Consider the following 20564-nt stretch of genomic DNA (forward strand, 5'->3'; position numbering starts at 1 on the left):
GTCAGGCAACAAATGGACTATAATATATAGTTTTCTGAATATTTTCGTTCCTTGCAAAATATTACAATGAACACAGGTTTCTATAAGTATCTATCTATATATGTCCATACAAATATATGTCATATATAGTATTTATATATGCATATGAAGAAAACACAATATTTAAGTTGATGGAAACCTATGAAGAGATCATAGGTCTATCAAAATATCAGTGGTTAGATACAAATATTTTAATAGAAAATCTTACAGAGGAGCTTTAGATAAAAATATTTACTGCTATTTTACATTTTTAACATACTGAATATAAGTATTACAGAGATTACCCAAGTCTGTTCCATCAGTAGACAATTAACAATTAAAAAATGCTGACTCACTAAAGAATATTTTTACACCCTAAAACAAGATTGTGTATTTATGTAAAATCTATTGTCTCACTTAAGGTATTTTAAAAGCTGCAAATATTGTGTGGGATTTTTAAAAAATCATGAATATTCATGCTAGTAACTTTAAACACATGCCTAACTCTTAAAAAGACACAGGTGTGTGTTCTCTGATCTATTTCCACATAGCACATTACTACAGTATGTTGCCCAAACTTTGTAAAATAATCAGATATCTACCTGGCCTATCCTTTCCTTTGTGTGCTGGGCTGTAGAGTGTTCTAGATCTTCTTGCACAGCAATTTTCCTTTTGAGACTGAATTGGACTCTGTATGGCTCGGAATATTGGAGAATCTTCAGTGCATCTTCATATTTGATATTATCAAAAAATATTGTAGCACTTAGAAGCTGATCACCTGCAAATGGAATAATACGTAATTTTACTTTGTGTTTTCTTATAGTTTTTCCAATCTATTTTTTTTTCCATTTTAGTTGTGTTTATACTGCTTTCTATGTGGCTTTTTCACTGTTCCAGTGAGATGTGATTTTTTTTTATGGTATACTGAAAAAAATCACATTTCATTATTGTTCAAGCAAGTGGTCTTAGAAATTATTAATATAGATAGGTTAAGTTCATAGATAACATTAGTTGGTTTGAAATCTATTATTTCTGAGACCTAAAGAGTTGGCAGATCACACAGCTACAAATCTCATTATTTAAAGGTATACAATAAAATATATGCAAAAAAATCAGACTGTACCTTCTCTAAGACTAAATATTTTTGAAGCAGGAGATTCCTTAAGTACTCTTTTAATAAATATTCCTTCATTTCCTCCACCTTTCACACTAAAACCACTAGCACCAGCTTCCACTTCTGTTTTCAGGGTCACTTCCATTGTCTCCTAGAGAACGAAAAATACATGAATTTATAATTTTGATTAATTTGCATTAGAGGGTTCTAAGTTGTTCTACAAGAAAAACTTTGATTTCCTCAGGTATATTTTCAATAGCTCACAAAAATTATCCAAAATAGAGAATATACTTAGTGTGGGTTTGATTCTCTTCTAAATCAGAAATTAAGCATTTGTGTTAGAGTTATGTTGGATCAAAGTCATAGGGTAAACAAGTTGTAATATTAAAATGCGAAGCATATGGAAACTTTTAGGGCTGAAAGATCGTATTTTCTGTGAAGATGTTAACCACTCGAATTGAAGTCAATGGGCCAGAAAAGTCAGACTAAGAGCTAATGCTGTACTGCACTCAAATCAGAGAAGGCTAAAGAATGAATTCTAAAAAGAACTATGGAAGAACCACAAATAGGACAAATAAATGTTTATGCCTATGCCACAACTCAGCCATTCATGAAGCCCCTGGTCAATTCCAAAGTGATTCTTTGCCCACTTGTCCTTTTTTCTGTCCACACATTCATGTCTGTGTGTTATAACAAACTTTACTATTTACAAGGCTCATACCTAAAATTACAGAGTACTTTTAGACTGACCTGTGGATGACTCTGTTTTGATTTGTCTGTAGAATGTTTTTTGTTTTCTTCTTGAAGCTGAAAAATAATTTTTAATTATTCAGAAGCCACAGTGTTCTTAAGTACAACCAAAGTCAGTTAAAATTCCTGGTTTAGTGTAAGAAATGAGTCTGACTTTAATGGCAACAGAGCAAAATCAGGACCAAGTGCAATATACAACATGAATCATTTAACTATACTAATCCCAGTAGTAAATTAGATGCCAAGGCCTCCCTTCATAGTACCCAAATTTGCATTAAATCAGAGACCATTCTACCAAAATATTACATTTGGTCAGAGACCAAATGTCTTAAGATATTGGGAGCTTTTCTGTATCCTAATGTAGTACATTGTTCATCTTTCAATTTTGTAAACATTATTTTTTACTTACTCAACTCCCGCATGAATTCTAAACTGTTGCCTAATTAACATGGCTGTACTAATTGAATCTCTAACTTTGAATAACCAAGAGGTACAGATAATTTTGAAATACTTATTAGTTAGATTCAAGCCAATTATATATTCTAACAGGAAAACCACTATAATTTCTTTATGTTCTCTGCCTTATGTCCTTTAAAGAATTAAGTCAAATGCATTTTCTTGCCAAGAAACAAGAACATGGTCAGCAAGTCCAGCACAAAATAAATCCATCAATGAACACAGATGCAATTTTGGTGGGGACAGGAAGACAATATGACTGCAATAATATCCCATTCTATGACATGTGATTCTCTGCTACTTGTGGGAGCTAAAGCCTCTTGAATCAACTTGATAAAGCCATGCCTGCAGGAAAATTCAGTATCTTGCCTTTAAATAGTCTTCTTCTACAGGATACTCATAAACTGGAGAGGATCCTTGTGGCCTTGGACGAACGTCTTCTACTGCCACTTCATTAACCTGTGGAAAAGACATGAACAGTGGTAAAGGAACAACCACCATTAAACAGTGACTCATTTTTAGGAGTGTTTCTCTAATTACCCATAGTATCTGAGTAAAAATCTGTCATTAGTGATGGTGAACAAAAAATAATCAGCAACTTTTTTTAGGTCAAGAACAAATACAGTGCTCATGTTAAAGCACTCAAAACCACAAGGGACAGAGTTCCAAGAGACAAAAAAACAGCAGTAAGCTTATTTTGATTTTCTTTATGTATTGTATGTATCTACAGACTGAACAGGCTGAAAATAGACAGATCAATTAGTAATAATTGGAAAAGTAAAGAAAAAATTTTAAAAATCCATTCCCTGCTCTATTTGCAGATCTAAACTTTGCATCCAATGGCTTCAAACTTTATTGCCCTCTATAGGCAAGAAAACCATGGAAAAGTCCCAGTAGGAATTTCTGCTGACAAGCACTTGGCATTCTTCCTTCTCCAGTCAGACAAGAGGGAACCTAAACTGTCAAAATCCTTAAAGAAAAGTTACTGTAGTTAACAGCCATGTAATAGTTCGCTAAGTCTTGGTAGTAAACTTCTTCCAATGAACCATGGCAAAGAGCAGATGCCTTTACACTGAAACATCTTTCTGGTTTCTGAGCTGGCAGGACAATCCCAAGCTAAAATACATTTTTAATGGAGAGGAAAATCACCTGCAAGACCCAGCTATAAACAAAATATTTAAGATCCCATTTTGCCAAACTCTCATCACAGAAAAATTCAACTAAAAAAAAACTCACAGAATCTTCATCGTCTGCATCTGCAACAGCATCAGCATCTCCTGGGGGCTCAGCTGGTCTCAGCTGTCGTCCAGAACCTGAAAGCAGCACACAGGCTGTTGGTGCCTGCACAGTCCACACACAGCACAGAGCAGTCAGCTGGCAAACTGAAACTCTCTGGAGAAGCACGGCAAGGGACATGCACAGGCCACTAGAAAGGCCTGCCTTAATTTAGATTCCTAGCATCACAGAATGGTTTGGGTTGGAAGGGACCTTAAAGAGCATCTAGTTCTCTCTACTAGCCATGGGCAGGGGTTATAATCTGGTTTACTTCTAGTTCTACATTTTCTCCAATCTAGGGATTTTTCTCCTTCACAAAAGCCTTTAAGTTTCTGGATATTTCTATATCTTTGGAAAAAGAAAAGCAGTGATCATCTGCTGACCCCTGCACCAGCCCCCCCCCACCTTTCCAAAGGGACTGAATGCAGCCCACAATGAAGGCTTGGAGGGATTGGAGACAAGAAAAAGGGAAGGAGAGGTGTACAGAGGAAATCTGAAGTGTTCTTCCTCTAGCTGTTTTATTCTTTAAAATATCAGAATCAGTAATTAACAGATTGATAATTCACAATAAATTAAATTGATTGAAATTCCCCATATTGAAACTCTTCCTTGCTTCTGACAAAGGTCTTAAGAACACAAGAGTAAACATCATGAACCTTGATAGTCATAGAGAGTCTGTTTTCTTAGTTTTTAAAAGTACTGAGGGTGGACAGAGATGAGGTGAAGGAGATGGGCTGTCTGAAAGCATGATTCTCTTGAAATGCTTTAAATTGGGCACCAAAGAACAAAAACAGCATGAATTGGAACATGTTCGCAGAGATCTGGGCTTAGCCAGTAGAGGACAGTGTGGCTGAACAACACATTCCCTAACGCACCAGCTATTCACACACGTGCCCAAGTCGTTGTCCCAATAACTATGTCTCTTTCCTGTCTCCATGCTTGTTTTTTCCAAGCCATCAGGCTGTCTAGCTCCCCAACACTCAGTTCTGCAACTGCCATTACTAAACATAGTTTTGGCTCTTCTACACAGATCCTCTGTCTTAAAAATATGCTCAAAAACTTGAAAAAACAATTGACAAGAAGAACTGTGCAACTCATTGTCTGTTTTAGATGGAGAATCTTGGGGCTGGAACACAAGATTTCTGGATGTTACATGCTGTGTTTGCAGACAAGATGGCATGACTTAGTCATGTCTGCAATCCCTGACTTACACACATTGCCAAGCTCTTGTTAAAGTGGCTGGGATTTTGTTGGTCACTCCTCATAGTTTTCTGATCTCTTACATTTAGTTTATCCTTGATTTTTTGAAGATGAAGTTATATAGTACAGACAAAGTTTTCAAAGAGTTATGCCCCAGTGATGGACCAGTGATGCCCCAGTGATGGACCACTTCGTTGAGATGAATGGAAATAGTGTGCTTCCAGTGGGAATATCCTGTAACAGTCTGTGGGTCAAGCTTCCAAACTTGATAAAATAGAAGACAGTCCACATTAACCATATGTACCACATCATAATCAGCTCTCCTGCAGTATTCCTCCTCCAGAGAACTAGGATCAACCCAAAACACATCAGGGCTGCCAGACCATTCCTCCTTTAGCCTTTACAGCACTAGTCCTGACACCTACAATAGACAATTCTAGCAAATTCTAAAAATGGTCTTAATGCACATTATAATTCAGATTAAAGACCTGCTTGAAATTTAGCTTGATTTTTTTTTTTTCAAAAGTTCTAGCATTTGCAGTTTTCAGAAGCTCAAGAAAATGGAAAAATTAGTATAACCTTGGTAAAAAAATTAGACATGGATTTATGAACCTGATTTTAAGCATTTCTGCTTGAAAATTCTGGACACCATTCATGAAGCACTTCACCAAATATATTTTAATAAGCATCATATGAGGACAAAAGCTGCAGGATTGATGCATGATTGTTTAATTTGCCTAGTGCTTCTAGAGATCAGGTGCCAATAATAAATTTTATGGCTGTTACTAAAATTCCAAGAAATAGTAAGGACTTTGTCTTGCGGCACTGCCATATTTTTCACTTGGGAGAATCCCACCCACAAGCCCTGCAGTTCACTAGAATGACTTAACAGAAAATTGCTTAGATTGCTGGAGTGTTTGCTCTTCAGTGCAGCACTTCAACATTAACTACAGCATTGATATTGATCCCTGGTGGCTGCCAATAATTTTGCTACTGGAAAAGAAATAGGAAAGAATCATCTGTGAGACTTCTTAGGCTGGTTCACTGCAGTTTCTCTTGTTTGACGTAAAACACTTTAGTTGTCTGGAAATGAAGCAATGCAAGTACTAAATGCTCTCCTAAACTGTGATAGTAGCACCTTCTCCTATAAAATATACAACCAACATATTACTGTCCCCAGGGCTAACAGAGATGTGGGTGAGATTGCATGGAGGGGCATCAGACACATGGATGACTGAATCGTCACACTGAGGCTTTTCCATCCACCCTGATTTCCCCAAACTCTGCCAACGCTGCCCTTCTATGATAGTTAACCCATGCCATGGAAGACTTGTGCCCTTGATTCCTGCTGTAGACTAAGATTTGCTTCTGATTATTTCCTGATTCAGAATACTTTCAAAAGAAATCAATAAAAGAGGGGCATTACAGTACATTTTCAGCAAAGCCTTCTTTCTGAGTAGAAAAGCCTGTGCCAATAAACTATGATTTATATGCATGTCATTCTCATGCCCTGAATAGTAGCAATGCCAACATTTTATAGCTTTTAACTTCTTTTTATGGACCCTGGACAATCAACGCTTTGTTCAAAATGTTTTCATAAACAAGATGGAATTTACATCAGTGACTACTTCTAATAGCCACTGGGCTGACTTCAGAACAAGGGAATTTTTTGAAAGTAAGCAGTAGGAGTTATATAGGCTGGATCATTTTCATATAATATAACTGAAATGTGTATCTTCTTTTTGAAATGCAATTATTCAAAATTTACTTTATCTTTAGCCTAGCAACCCAGATGGACTGTGTGGGGGAAACCAGAAGGAAAAAAAAAAAAGCAGGTTATTTTTTTGGTATTCACATTCAGTGGGTAAGAGTCTCCAAAATCACATTGGATACAATATAATGAATTCCAATTATGACAGTGTCATTGAATTTAAATCAAATACGCTTTAATGTATTGTTTAAAGAGAAAACCTAGTTTTAATTTGAACAGTGACATGTAAAATTTATGTGATCTGTATACTTTAAAATAAAATAAAATAGTACATGAAAATACCAGAGATGTTAATAAAAGAAACAATATATCTTTTGCTGATCATCCTAGCTTCTTTGCTTCCAGACTATAGCCATTTCTCTGCAATTCTTAGATTTGGGCTTTCTGGTTTTTAGGATTTTGTAGTAAACTTATATTTGCATATGAATAGTGAATTTAAGTAACCTGCACTTACCTTTAGGCATATTACTTTTCCTTGCATCAGCTTCAATGTTACTTCAACAAATGGTTTCTCTTAACAGACAGAAACCTGATCCATGATAAGTATTTGTCTACAGGTGAAATGTTTTATGCTTTGCTCACTCACTTATTGTTATTTAAAATCACAGCCTGTGCCTTTTCTTTATGAGGATTTTGGCATTTGCTAGTTACCATTTCTAAGCTGTGTCAAGAAACTAACATTCCTGTTTGTGCATTGTTGTAGAAATAACTCTGAGTCCATAGCCAGTTAGAAAACCTCTGCCCTGACATGTGGGCAAAGTTGGGACATCTTTAGATCAGGTCTTTTCTGACAGTGCAAAGCACACTCTGGACACATAGCCTCATTTGTGTTATCAATAAGGAGAAGGAGGAATGAATAATTGCAAGACAAACAACAGCAGTAATAATTTTATGTCATTGTTGTTGTTGGCACAGTATTTGACCCACTAAAGAATTCATACATGCAGGGTCAGCAGTTTTCATGGTGCTTCCTCATGGGCTTATGTCTTGTAATCAAAGATGTGCATGGCTGCTGTCATGGACAGCTTCAGCTGGCTCCTGTACCAGACCTCTCTTCCTTGCAGCGTCAGTCCCTGTAGCTGCAGCTTTGTCTGTCCCTCTGCCCTCAGGCACCCTGTCATGGAGCTGCTATTCCTCATGCATCAGTGGCTGGTAACTGCTAGTGCATTTCTCCAGAATGTCTTTTTGTTTTTAAAAGCACATCCCTCTCTCCAGATGGATGGTGTGCCTGACTTTTCCCCCCACAGCTTGTTCTCCCTCTCTTGCAAGGTATGGCAATTACTGGGATTCCTTTTCCTCCCTCAGAGCTCTCACTGCCGCCTGAGCAGTGCTGCCGTGAAGTCCCCCAGCCCTTTTTGATTCACTTCTTAGAGTTGAAATAGGGAATACTTTGCATAGTTAGAATATTTTAAATCGTGGGTCACAGTTCAGGAAAGCACTTGATAGCAGGAACACTATGCACATGCCTGACATTCATGTTGGCCTCTCGAGAGCACTTTTTCAGATAGGTAAGTTCACCTGACTTCTAAGCAAGCAACGCTGGAGAGAAATAATCCTGCAAGCATCGGCTCCAGAGATAAGAATCTGGAAGTGTCTGCAAATAAACCTTGCTGTGCATGTGCTGTGCTCCTGAAGGAAGCTGCCATGAGGTTAAAACCACGGTTTAGAGCACAGGCTCTCCCAGTGTGTGCGAGATTCCAGAAGGCTCCTGGCATTTCCAGTAAACAGCTCCAGCGATGCTGGGGAAAACCACCAGCAAAAGAAAAAAAAAAAAAAAAAAAAAAAAAGGCAAGAGGTTCATCTTCTACAGAGATTTCCTAGTGCATTCCAGAGGCCTGGCTTCATTCCGTTGTCCTGCAGGATGGCAGGGAGTGAGTTACACCAACTGCTGGGCAGGGCCGCGAGGCACGGCCGGAGCGCAGCAGGAATGCTGCGGCTGTCACTCCCCGCGGGCAGGATGGGTGCAGTGCATGGCAGTGCATGGCAGTGCATGGCAGTGCATGGCAGTACATGGCAGTACATGGCAGTGCATGGCAGTGCATGGCAGTGCATGGCAGTACATGGCAGTACATGGCAGTGCATGGCAGTGCATGGCAGTACATGGCAGTACATGGCAGTGCATGGCAGTGCATGGCAGTGCATGGCAGTGCATGGCAGTGCATGGCAGTACATGGCAGTGCATGGCAGTGCATGGCAGTGCATGGCAGTGCATGGCAGTACATGGCAGTGCATGGCAGTGCATGGCAGTGCATGGCAGTACATGGCAGTGGATGGCAGTACATGGCAGTACATGGCAGTACATGGCAGTGCATGGCAGTACATGGCAGTGGATGGCAGTGCATGGCAGTGCATGGCAGTACATGGCAGTGCATGGCAGTACATGGCAGTGCATGGCAGTGCATGGCAGTGCATGGCAGTACATGGCAGTGCATGGCAGTACATGGCAGTACATGGCAGTGCATGGCAGTACATGGCAGTGCATGGCAGTGCATGGCAGTACATGGCAGTGCATGGCAGTGGATGGCAGTGCATGGCAGTACATGGCAGTACACGGCAATGCATGGCAGTGGATGGCAGTGCATGGCAGTACATGGCAGTACATGGCAGTACATGGCAGTGCATGGCAGTACATGGCAGTGGATGGCAGTACATGGCAGTACATGGCAGTGCATGGCAGTACATGGCAGTACACGGCAATGCATGGCAGTGGATGGCAGTACATGGCAGTACATGGCAGTACATGGCAGTACATGGCAGTGCATGGCAGTACATGGCAGTGGATGGCAGTACATGGCAGTACATGGCAGTACATGGCAGTACATGGCAGTACACGGCAGTGCATGGCAGTGGATGGCAGTGCATGGCAGTGGATGGCAGTACATGGCAGTACATGGCAGTGGATGGCAGTACATGGCAGTACATGGCAGTACATGGCAGTACATGGCAGTACACGGCAGTGCATGGCAGTGGATGGCAGTACATGGCAGTGCATGGCAGTACATGGCAGTGCATGGCAGTGCATGGCAGTGCATGGCAGTGCATGGCAGTGCATGGCAGTACATGGCAGTGCATGGCAGTGCATGGCAGTGCATGGCAGTGCATGGCAGTACATGGCAGTGCATGGCAGTGCATGGCAGTGCATGGCAGTACATGGCAGTGGATGGCAGTACATGGCAGTACATGGCAGTACATGGCAGTGCATGGCAGTACATGGCAGTGGATGGCAGTGCATGGCAGTGCATGGCAGTACATGGCAGTGCATGGCAGTACATGGCAGTGCATGGCAGTGCATGGCAGTGCATGGCAGTACATGGCAGTGCATGGCAGTACATGGCAGTACATGGCAGTGCATGGCAGTACATGGCAGTGCATGGCAGTGCATGGCAGTACATGGCAGTGCATGGCAGTGGATGGCAGTGCATGGCAGTACATGGCAGTACACGGCAATGCATGGCAGTGGATGGCAGTGCATGGCAGTACATGGCAGTACATGGCAGTACATGGCAGTGCATGGCAGTACATGGCAGTGGATGGCAGTACATGGCAGTGGATGGCAGTGCATGGCAGTACATGGCAGTACACGGCAATGCATGGCAGTGGATGGCAGTACATGGCAGTACATGGCAGTACATGGCAGTGCATGGCAGTGCATGGCAGTGGATGGCAGTACATGGCAGTACATGGCAGTGCATGGCCGTACATGGCAGTACATGGCAGTACATGGCAGTACATGGCAGTGCATGGCCTGGGCACCCGCGGGGCTCTGTCACGGACACGCTGCCCCCGCCAGCCCTGCACCGCACCAATGTCATGGTACTTCACTCGAACCGCTGCCCGCGACACAGCGGGGACACGCAGCAGCCCCGCCTAGAAGAACCAGCTCTGAACACAGCAGAGCGGAAAAGCAGCCGTCCTTCCTCGGAAAAGCTGTTAAAGTGAGGATCAGCATCGCCCCTTTAAGTGTTTCCCCTCTGCTCTGTGCTGAGAGAGGGACCCTCCCCACCAAGCCCTGAAATTTCTGTGGGATGAGGACAAAGCACTGCTCTGTGGAATGAAGATAAAGATTTTGCCGCTGAGGGAGTTTAACAGGCTTTGTTATCAGCGGGATGCTATCCGAACCAGCTGGGCCGGTGTTCCAGCTACACTCCTGCCTTTGTTTTGCGCTGGTTTGGCAATGCCCCTTGGCTGCACTCTGTCCCTGGGCTGCATACTTGTGCTGTGATGAATGTAGCTCAGACCTGGGAGCCGAAAGCAGGGGCTTGGAGCACAGTCGTGCTAAAGGAGCAGCTACTCCCAAATAACCAACGTGTGTGAATAGTTTCCTTCCATTCAGGGCATGAACAAGATGTTTTGATTCATTGCCTTGGTATGTTAAGCTGCCCTTGTTGGCTGTTAGAGTACTTCATTAAAAGCCTTCAAATCATTTCATCTCAAAAACCTTTTGAAGACATTATATATATGTGAGTTACAATCATGAGTCTCCCTGGCCAGCCAGAGGACTGTCCATGAAGTTAACACTTACTTTTATCACAAGGAACAGTACTCTGCTCTGCAAAGTACATCCAAGCAGGGAAACGTCTCGGGAATTAAGGTTCCTTGCAGACCATACTGAGCCCCATAGGATTTTATAGAGTGTTTTCTGCATATTGACTAGTATCAGGAAAGTTGTGTAAGAGCACTGGCAAGTAAGAACTGATAAAAACACTACCATAAAAACAGAAACTAACAGCCCCCAGATGAAGAGTGAATGGCTTTCCCATGAGTGTGTGTTTATTGATAAGCTCTGCCCACAGATTTTAAAGTATTAAAAGCATTCCTGCTCACACTTCAAAATAGGAACAAAACCTTTAGGAAAACCTTGAGAAAGAAGTTCTTGATTCTTACAGTGGCCCACCTTTCCTGTGATGCTAAGCATAAACTTAATAGAAACCACAGAACAATTCAGAGCATGAAAATAAATTGCTCTGGTGGAACTCTTCACAGACCTTCTCAGCTTGAGTCATATTTTAACATGACAAGCACAGGGGACTTTTTTTTCCAATTGTCAAACTGAAATTTCCCAGATCCTGAGTTAATGACTTTCATCTAGCTATCATCATTTGTTGGTTACTTGGCTATATAGGAAATGTAGTTTGTCCAGATCCACATAACTCTTCTGCTACAAGGATAAAATATTAACTAAAGTATTTCATTGTGTGACCTCTTACTGACACGGGATGATGTTTCCTACGAGTAACAGAGAGTTTGAAAATAAGCTCTTAACCAAAGTTTATTGCAAGGACATGACTAGAGTAATGGCCATAAGTGACAGCAAAAGCAGACAGCAGTGGTTGATAGCTGTATTTGACTCTCCTGGTCCATCCCTCCTCTTCTGAGCTAAAACACAGATGGAAGTGGCAGAGTGAAAAAGATAGCTGGAGAAATGTTCATGGTACCCGGCAGACCAGCAGAGGTTTGGTGCTGTTTCCCCTAGGCCGTGGCTCTATCTCAGAAGCCCAAGTTTTGTGTCATCTCACAAAGTTTTAGTCTGTTTGCATGGAGGGTAGGTGTAACTTCCTGCCCTGCGTCTCTGTCCTGCATGTCTTAGGCAGAAATTTTCCTCTCTCTCAGGTTTTCTGTAACAGAATGGGTTTCAGTCTGTGCTTTACTTCCTGCATGAATTTGTACAGTGTTTTCTTGCATAATATTGTGATAATGTAGTGAATCGGGACCCTCTCTGATAATTATAATTTTCCAGGATTGCAGGGCCTGTTCTCAAAAACATGGTAAGAGAAGAGAATTACTTTTTTAACAATTTTTGCTGTGTGTACCCAAGCTCCTGAACTGAACTAAAATTGTTTACCACCCTTTTGGAGAGAAAGTGAGTTAGCAATTCATAGCCAAATAAAGCAATAAAGACTGGTCTAATCTATTCTGATCCTCAAGAGTTTTATCTCTTGAGATATACTGGTTTTACTTGCAATTGATTCACTACTGTGCTGTAAACGGTTGTATGGATACCCAAATAAAATTTCCTGCAGTTTCACTGCCCATCTGAATGATCTGAGTTTCAAGAAGGGATTCAGGAACATGTTGAAACGAAGAGCTCTCACTTGATTACCAGCTTCAGAAACCCTAGTGGGAACTACTCTGCAGCTATTTTGTTATCCAATATATTGATTAGGCATCTTGCAGTTTTCTCCCCTCTAAAAGAAGCCCCTTCACCTATAAAAACTAGATTTGGGAAGGGAATGCACAGCACATCTGCCTTCCTCTCAGAGCAAGGAGTAGATTCCTGCTGTCTTCCCTGTTAGATAGCTGTGAACTCAGCTCTTACCATGACTTGCCTAGAAGCACAGGCAGGTGGGTGCCTGTTGCAGATAAGGCCCATAAAAATCACAAAAATTAACTTTGCCACATTCCTTCTCCTCTCTGATACACCCTTCCAAGAATTCAGGCTTCTACTAGAGCAGATTGCCTGTTTCACTGCCAAAGCATAACGCTGTTCAGATTTATAAATGAATCAAATGAATGCATTTATGGAAAATGATCTCTCTGCCTGCGTAGGCTTGATTGGCAGCCCGGAGACTCAATTTCTCTGGCCACAGAGTCAGTGTTTCTTAAGAAGAAGTGGTTGTAACCCCAAGCTGTCCCTTAAGGTAGCCCAGTACTGACACACTGAAGAAATATGCTAATTCTTGGTGGTTTTGGTAGAATGCATATTTGTTCCGTAAGAATAGGTCTTAAGATAAGAATAGAGGAGCTGCTAACATTTTGCAAAAAGCCCAAAGAAACTGATGCAGGCTTTGTATAAATGGCACTTAGCACTCCAAATTAGAAACAGATTTTTTAGCCCAAACTGCTAAAAATGCTTTTCAGACACTTTGCTTAAAAAAAACCTCATCAGAATCAATGCTCAGTAATTTTTTTTTCTATTTGGAAATAAGCACATACATATATACATATACATAGAGAGAGAAAGAGTTCATATTATGATCCTTATGGTCTTAAGGTCCTCATGGTCTAGAAGACTTTTATTTCTCCTTACCCCACTGATAAAATTCAGTGCAAAATTTGGTGCCCAGATACAGCAATATTAATGGAGTGATGCTGCTTTGGCTGTCTCTCTGGTATGCTGGGCACAGCCCCTCTCAAAACAGGAATGCAGAAAAAAAACTTGTAGTGTTCCCACAACCTTTTATGGGGGCTTTTAAATAAGTATCTGCCTTTGGAAACAGGTTTTCAGTTTGAGAGAAAATTCCCTGGGCAACTTGTTTGGATGTAAATCACCACAGAAGAAAATATTTTTTAAGCTTTTAAATTCCTTAATGTGTATGTAATGTAAGAGATATGGGATAAAGGTGACAGAAAATTATTATGGGAAAATATTTTATATCAAAGATAAAGTTAACAGTTCCCTTATTTTGTTAAGATAAAAATCTTTTTTGTCAATAAACACTGATAGTAGCAAAATAGCGTTTAGCACAGCTCACTTTTCCTTGTTTCTGTGTGGTAGAAGAGTCTCTTTAAAATTAGAGAGAATTTCAGGATACAGACTGTGGGTTTACAAAAGCGTAAAATCTCATTTACAGATAAATTAATCCATTGAGTCATATAGATAAATAAATAAATAAATAAATAAAATAGCTTAGTACTTCCCACATCAGTGTAATTAAAATCTGAATAAATGGACTATAAACTTGGGTTTCAGTCAAAAAAAGGTCAGATTTCAAAATAATTGAATTGGTCACATACCAAATTCTTTTTGAAAATGTTGATTTCAGCCCATTGGTTTTTACCTCTTTTTTGAACACCTTTCCCTAACAGATGTATACCTTGCCCTGGCATTTTCTAAATGTGTCATGTGATGCATATCTTCTTTCACCAATCAAACCTGTTAACTTCATCAGCATTCGCTGAAATCATGTTAAGACTGAAATGCATTGGAATTTTAAGTGCATATTAATTTACAGAAAAAAAACCTGACACTGACAAACTTTTGTTGCATTATATTTTTGAAAAAATAAAATTAAATCTTTGCATGTGGTTTTTAAGCAGTTCAGTCCTGATTTTCCATTTCTGTACCTCCTAGCACCCAAAAATTACAAATCAAAATGCTTTCTTAATAGATTAGAGAAAAACACCGTTTAGTTAAGGAAACAGATTTCAGTTTTAGGTTTCACAGACACAAGTATAAACCATAGGGAGAAAGCGTTTCTTTAAAGACTCATTACTGCAGTTTTGGATTTCTTTCTGGTTAAAGACTAAAATAGCGAGAAAGTAACTACGCTGTGGCTCATCCATGTAGCAACTGGTGAATGAATTGAGATGGGTGGAGTTGTTTGAAAGCACTAAGAGGACTATTTCTTGGATCTGATTATCAACCTTAACCTGATTCATAACAATTCCAAACATCCACAGCTTCTCTTTAATATGAAAATAATGAAATCTAATGGAAATTAGTAACTTTATCATAATGGTTGGCTCACACTCAGGTTAAGTATTTTCTAACTCGGTTAAAACAGGATGCATTCTTTTTGAAGGCACATGGTAAGGTTTTCTTTGATGAAAAGCTGTGCTAGATTCAGACTGATGCATAAGGGAGAGTAAATTACATTTTGCTCTTCAGCAAGATCAAGGGCTCCACTGAAATAAAACAGCTTTGTACCAATATAAAGTATAAGGGAAATGAAGAACCTGGAGCTTCAGTTACAGTTTTTGAGATCTGCTGCAAGGTGGCTTATTCAGAGTCATTTAAATCCGTGCAAGAGGAGAACAATCCAGTGTCTTGTCCCCACTCTGAAGAATAGCAATGACCACCTTGATTTGTGGAGCTGTGAAGAGTTTGAGCAAAAGGAAAGAATGGGAGGCACCTGGAGATGCCCTTCAGTCCGTCCGTAGGGTTTTCTGCACATCTTTACAAAGAGTATTTTTAAACCAGTGGTGTTTTACTACCTGAACTCTCTTGCACCCTGCCTGATGCCGTGGCCCCAGTGAGGACTCTGCTGTCTGAGCAGAGGTTCAGCTCTCTGTGAGCTCCATGTGCAGCACAGAGACCACTGCTCTCTCCTAAGGAAGGTAGATTTGCATTCCTTGCACTATGCACAGCTTACAGACAGTAATGCCAGAAAAGGAGAATTATTGCTACCATGAAATTATCCCATCTAAAACCAAAGACTCTATCACCATCTCACAGTGACAGTTTTAAATGCAGCAGTCCCAAAGTCCTCCATGGAATGAGATGCTAATAAGGTTTTAGCAGAGACTGAAATATTTGCTTTATATAGTTGTGTTGGGGCAGTGTTGACAGAATTCTGCAACTACACTGAGAGCAGAATTTGTTTCTTTCTTGATTGCAAATACTTTGAGGACTACTTAATCCCACTTTGAACTCTTATGAAGATCTGCTCCCATTTGACCAAAAGAGAGTAAAGAAAAGCACTCTGCTGCTCTTAGAAGACAAATGCCCAGAACTCTTCTTTTCAGAGAAATCTAGTGCGGGGCTTGTGATGCAAAAGGAAGCAGATGGGGAAAGGGCAAAGACAAACCCACATGTAAGCCCAGAGTAAGTCACAGAATCATGGAATCACAGAATGGTTTAGAAAGGACCTTAAAGATCATCTCATTCCAACCCCCCTGCCATTGGCAGAGACACCTTTCACTAGACCAGGTTGCTGAAAGCCTACTGAAGTCCTGTTAACTGAGAAGCAGGCCCTTCTCCATCTTCCACATCAGGGAAATGTACCATGGAAAAATTATCTCAAAAAGTTTTGAAAATACACCTGGGCCAGGGTCTCAAGTGTTTAGGACAGAGATTCAACAACACTAAGCAAAGCACAGAGTGAGGGTTAAAATGTAGGATCTCCTGGGGCATGTCCTTCTGCTATGAACCCATAGTTCAGGAAAACAGCTCTTTGTTTTTGGAACATAGCTTGGCCAATGCTAGGTCTTGTTCCTGATCCCTGAACTTCTAAAGCCAATTCTAAGAAGGCTCAAGCACAAATGTTGCTGCAGGTTTATCCTCTGCAGCTGGAACCACTGGCCCTTTGAAAAACTTCTGGACTGGTTGGTACAAGGAAGTTCTGATGGATTTGTTACTCTTATCACTTGGGCAGGTGTGGATATTTCAGCTATGTTCCTCTGCACACCTCTGCAGCAGGGAAGGTCATGACCACTTCACACATACATGTTCAAAGAGAGGGATCTGAAAATGTATCTGAACAATTTCTAGGGAAGTTTAAGTTCTCCTTGCAGAGCAGTGCCAGCTCAGGGATACTGGAAAACACATTTTTCTTGCATATGTTTTTTATTAAATGCAGCTGTCAAAACAGAGCAGGGCTCATGTTCCTGAAAAGGTGCAGGGAAGAGAAGACAAATGGTTGGAATAAAGCAGGAATGTGCCTACTCTGCCTAGGCAAAAATCACCACTTCTGTAGAGCCTTCAGGGCAGCCTTTAAACTAGCTGGCTCAGGGACTGGTAGCTGTGTAGCTGTGGGATTTCAGTGAAAGCCTTACAAACCCAACCAACTCCCCAGGGAAGCCGGCACTTGCTGCACAAGCCACTCCTCCCGTGCCCAGGCTGGCTGGATGGACAGCAGCTCTGCACAAACTGCACCTTCCCAGCGCTCTGGAGGCACAGCCAGGCAGACGCTGTCCTCACCCATGCTCACCTTCCCTGCCGTGCTGCAGATCATGTGTTCCAAGTGTCCTGGCAGTGAACTCACACCATCTACCACAGCTAACACCTACCTCTGATCATTTTGCTGCAGCAGAAATATGAAGGTGAAAACAACGAAGGCAAAGCAAGATTTTTTTTTTAATTATAATTTTTCTCTTATTCCACAGATATAGATTAAAATTTTAGGCTCTGATCTAAACGTGCATCCTGAAGGTGTTCAGCAGAATTTATCAGAGTGCAATAGCAGAATTTGGCCATGATCTTCAGACAACATCAGTTAACAGACTTGATTATTTCTCTATAATGTATTATTTGGGTTTTCTACGAGGTTCCTATTCAACCAGGATTTCAGTCTAAATACAATGCAGTTGTGTGGCAACAGTGTACCAGATAAATTCAGCTAACTCTGGGTAATATCACAAAAAAATATGTGTTTATAGCTTCATGCCAGTTTCTGACTAATGCTTTTGTTTGTTGCTATAGCAAACCACACATGAATCTGATAACCAAAAGCATGTTTATGACTAACCTTAGCTCTCGGGGGATTGAAAATATGGAATAAAAAAAATCCCTACACCACAACACACAATGTGAGGAGAACATGATAGGAAACACCTTTTTTGGCATGAGTTATTATGAACATTAAGAGAGAAGAACATCATAAGTGGAAAACATTAGGAAATGGGAACTGTGGGAATAACCGCCCTTAACCCACGAAAATTCCAATTGAGCTTTCACGTCACATCACAAAGTTGTCTGTGCAGGACTAGAGAACTTTGTGGGAAGTCCTGGCTGCGTGCGAAGAGATGAATTTAAATCCCTGAAGTCTGGAGAAGCTTTGTATCACACTTTAAAACACTCAGAGCACTTTACTGGAGATAATTTTTACACCATGCCTTGACACCTAAGACATGGGTATTCACTTTATTAATTTCTATTACCACTTATGCTTTAGTAGCTTCCAAGAGCCTGTCCCAAGACCAACACCTCGTTATGCTGTACAAATACACAATGGAGAACAATGCTGGCCCCAAAGGGCTTTCTGTTAAACTAACAGAGAGCCAAAGGGGGAGAGGGCTGGACAGAGGGGGAGGCAGAGACAGAGAGGTGATGTGACTGCATTACCCACCCAGACACCCAGGTGTCTTGCACCCCAGTTCAAATGACTGATTCTAGCTGCCAAATATGTTACTGTGAGAAGACGAATACATTATGTACCCTGCAGAGGAGAGAAAATCAATGCAGTTCAAGTGACACCTAAACTAGGACAGCTTACAACAAAGTTACAGTACGTCAGGCAAAATTTATACTCGTGTTACCCTGTTACTCTTAATAACCTTTTTCCTTCATAGGTTAAAAGAAATAAAGGGGAATATTGCAGTAGAGTGGATAGATCAGATCAGTCTCCATCAATGTTTTCTATTGATTTTAATCACTCTGTCTCTAGACTTGAATATTGCATCTTCTCAGATTTGTACAGTGCATAAAGGCACATGGTTATCATTATTCCTGACAAGTTCTTCCATCATCTGTGCAATACTCAACAGAGCCTTGAGTTCATGTACAGCTCTGTGGAGAGGTAAGTGTGCCCAAGCTCTCGTGTTACAGGTAGTTTCCAAAAGGTTTCATGAAAGACGTCTTGACTCACCAGTGGGATCATCAGGACACAGCCATAAATGGAAGCTTGCAAAAAGCAGTAGGACTTACATGACACCTGCTGATCATCTAATGCCACAGGATCAAATCCTGAAATGTTGATATTTCATTCCATGCCTATTCAAGTAAGACATCACTTGGCCTCACTGAAACTGATACATGGCATGTTACATTGCATTCATCTTGTAATTCAGACTGTGATATGGGCTGAGGTCAGCTTTGATTTCATCTTGCAAAATCCAGCAGAGCACACATCACAGCAATCACACCTGCAACCTTGTAAGAGTAAATGCTTTGAGGAAAAAATGCAAGTATTTTGTAGATTAGCCAAGAGCTCCATTGCTGGATACAGCAAGTAGCACTACAACATCAGTGTTGTATAAAGTGAGAAACAAAGGCAAATTAGAGATAGGCAGAAATTTTCCAGCAATAGCCCAAGTATCACTGCTGGACTACAGAAGTGGTGGCATGCAGAGGGCCATACATGACTCTCTTCTGGCTTTGACACGCTTTTTCAGTTCTTCACATTTGGCAGAAAATGTATCTTACAAAAAAGAAAAAAAAAAAAAAAGAAGAAAAAAAAAAAGCTGCCAGGCTTCTTTCCTCCATACTGAGAACCTGAAAAGAGCTTTGAGTTCAGGAAGCATAAATACAGAGACCATTTTAAAAATAGCCACCTCATCCTCTGTGATTTAGCCCCAGAGCAATTGGTCTTCCCTTGGAGTGCTGTAGAAAATTAAAAAGGAGATCATAGGTAGAGGTTGCCAACCCAACTTCAGCTCCAAATTACTTTGTGATGGGTAGTAGGAGGTACTGGTTCCTGGTACTTCTGGATACATGTTTATGCAGGCACAGTTCTACTCTGTGAACATCTTTCCCTTTGGGCTCTCAAAAGGCACAGCTACCCCTTGCACCCTGTATCACACAGACAGCTCTGCCTGGTACATGTGAATCTGCCAGCTTGGCAACTGCAGCATCGTGGTCATGGTCACCAAGGAAATCCCTCCCCCTTCCCAAAGCACCATGTGAAACTAGGTGAGCTCTCCCCACCTTGCAGAAAGTAAGATAGCAAAGTAAAAAAAAAAAAAAAAATATTTGCTCAAAGTCACAAAGCAAGTTGGCAGCAGAACCAGCATTAAATACAACCCAGATGTCCTGGATTCCACCTCCTCCCTGCACCATGCTGCCTCCCTTAGCTCAATGCTGGAAGGAAATGTTTTACATTTACTCATCCCTCCTTTTCCTTTGTCAATACAAATTAAAGCAGGCATCTGACTGTCTAAGCCTTGAATACTCCAATGGTTTCCAAGGCTTGCAGTAAATTCAGCCAACATTTTTATTGAATCCAGCCCTAATGGACAACTAAAAGTGATTTCTTTGCCAAGTAGCCTATCAGTGCAAAACTCATTTATCCACATACTGCTTTTATAGAGATACACATTGTGTATACATATATATAGTTCATGACTTTGCAAAGAACCACTAATTACAAAACCACAATTTTTGTAACTGTGATGGTTTTGGCTGAGGTAGAGTTAATTTTTTTTCATAGTAGCTGGTATGGGGCTGTGTTTTGGATTTGTGCTGGAAACAGTGTTGATAATTCAGGGATGTTTTTGTTATTGCTGAGCAGTGCTTCCACAGAGTCAAGGCTTTTTCTGCTCCTC

The 20564-nt window shown here is 40.9% G+C and overlaps 1 protein-coding gene across 1 annotated transcript in view; it reads right to left on the reverse strand.

The window, feature by feature from the left end:
* AHNAK2 (AHNAK nucleoprotein 2) overlaps positions 1-8576 on the reverse strand; it is a 31005-nt gene extending 22429 nt beyond the window's left edge. The window contains exons 1-6 of the mRNA XM_062495405.1: positions 8471-8576; positions 3575-3651; positions 2708-2797; positions 1883-1939; positions 1142-1283; positions 621-796 (exon numbers count right to left, since the gene is read on the reverse strand). Of these exons, the coding sequence (XP_062351389.1) occupies positions 621-796; positions 1142-1283; positions 1883-1939; positions 2708-2797; positions 3575-3651; positions 8471-8576 (648 nt within the window). The remainder of the gene's footprint in view (positions 1-620; positions 797-1141; positions 1284-1882; positions 1940-2707; positions 2798-3574; positions 3652-8470) is intronic.
* Between the last annotated feature and the right edge of the window lie 11988 nt (positions 8577-20564).

Source organism: Cinclus cinclus, chromosome 6 (genome assembly GCF_963662255.1).
Source record: "Cinclus cinclus chromosome 6, bCinCin1.1, whole genome shotgun sequence".
Lineage (NCBI taxonomy): Eukaryota > Metazoa > Chordata > Aves > Passeriformes > Cinclidae > Cinclus > Cinclus cinclus.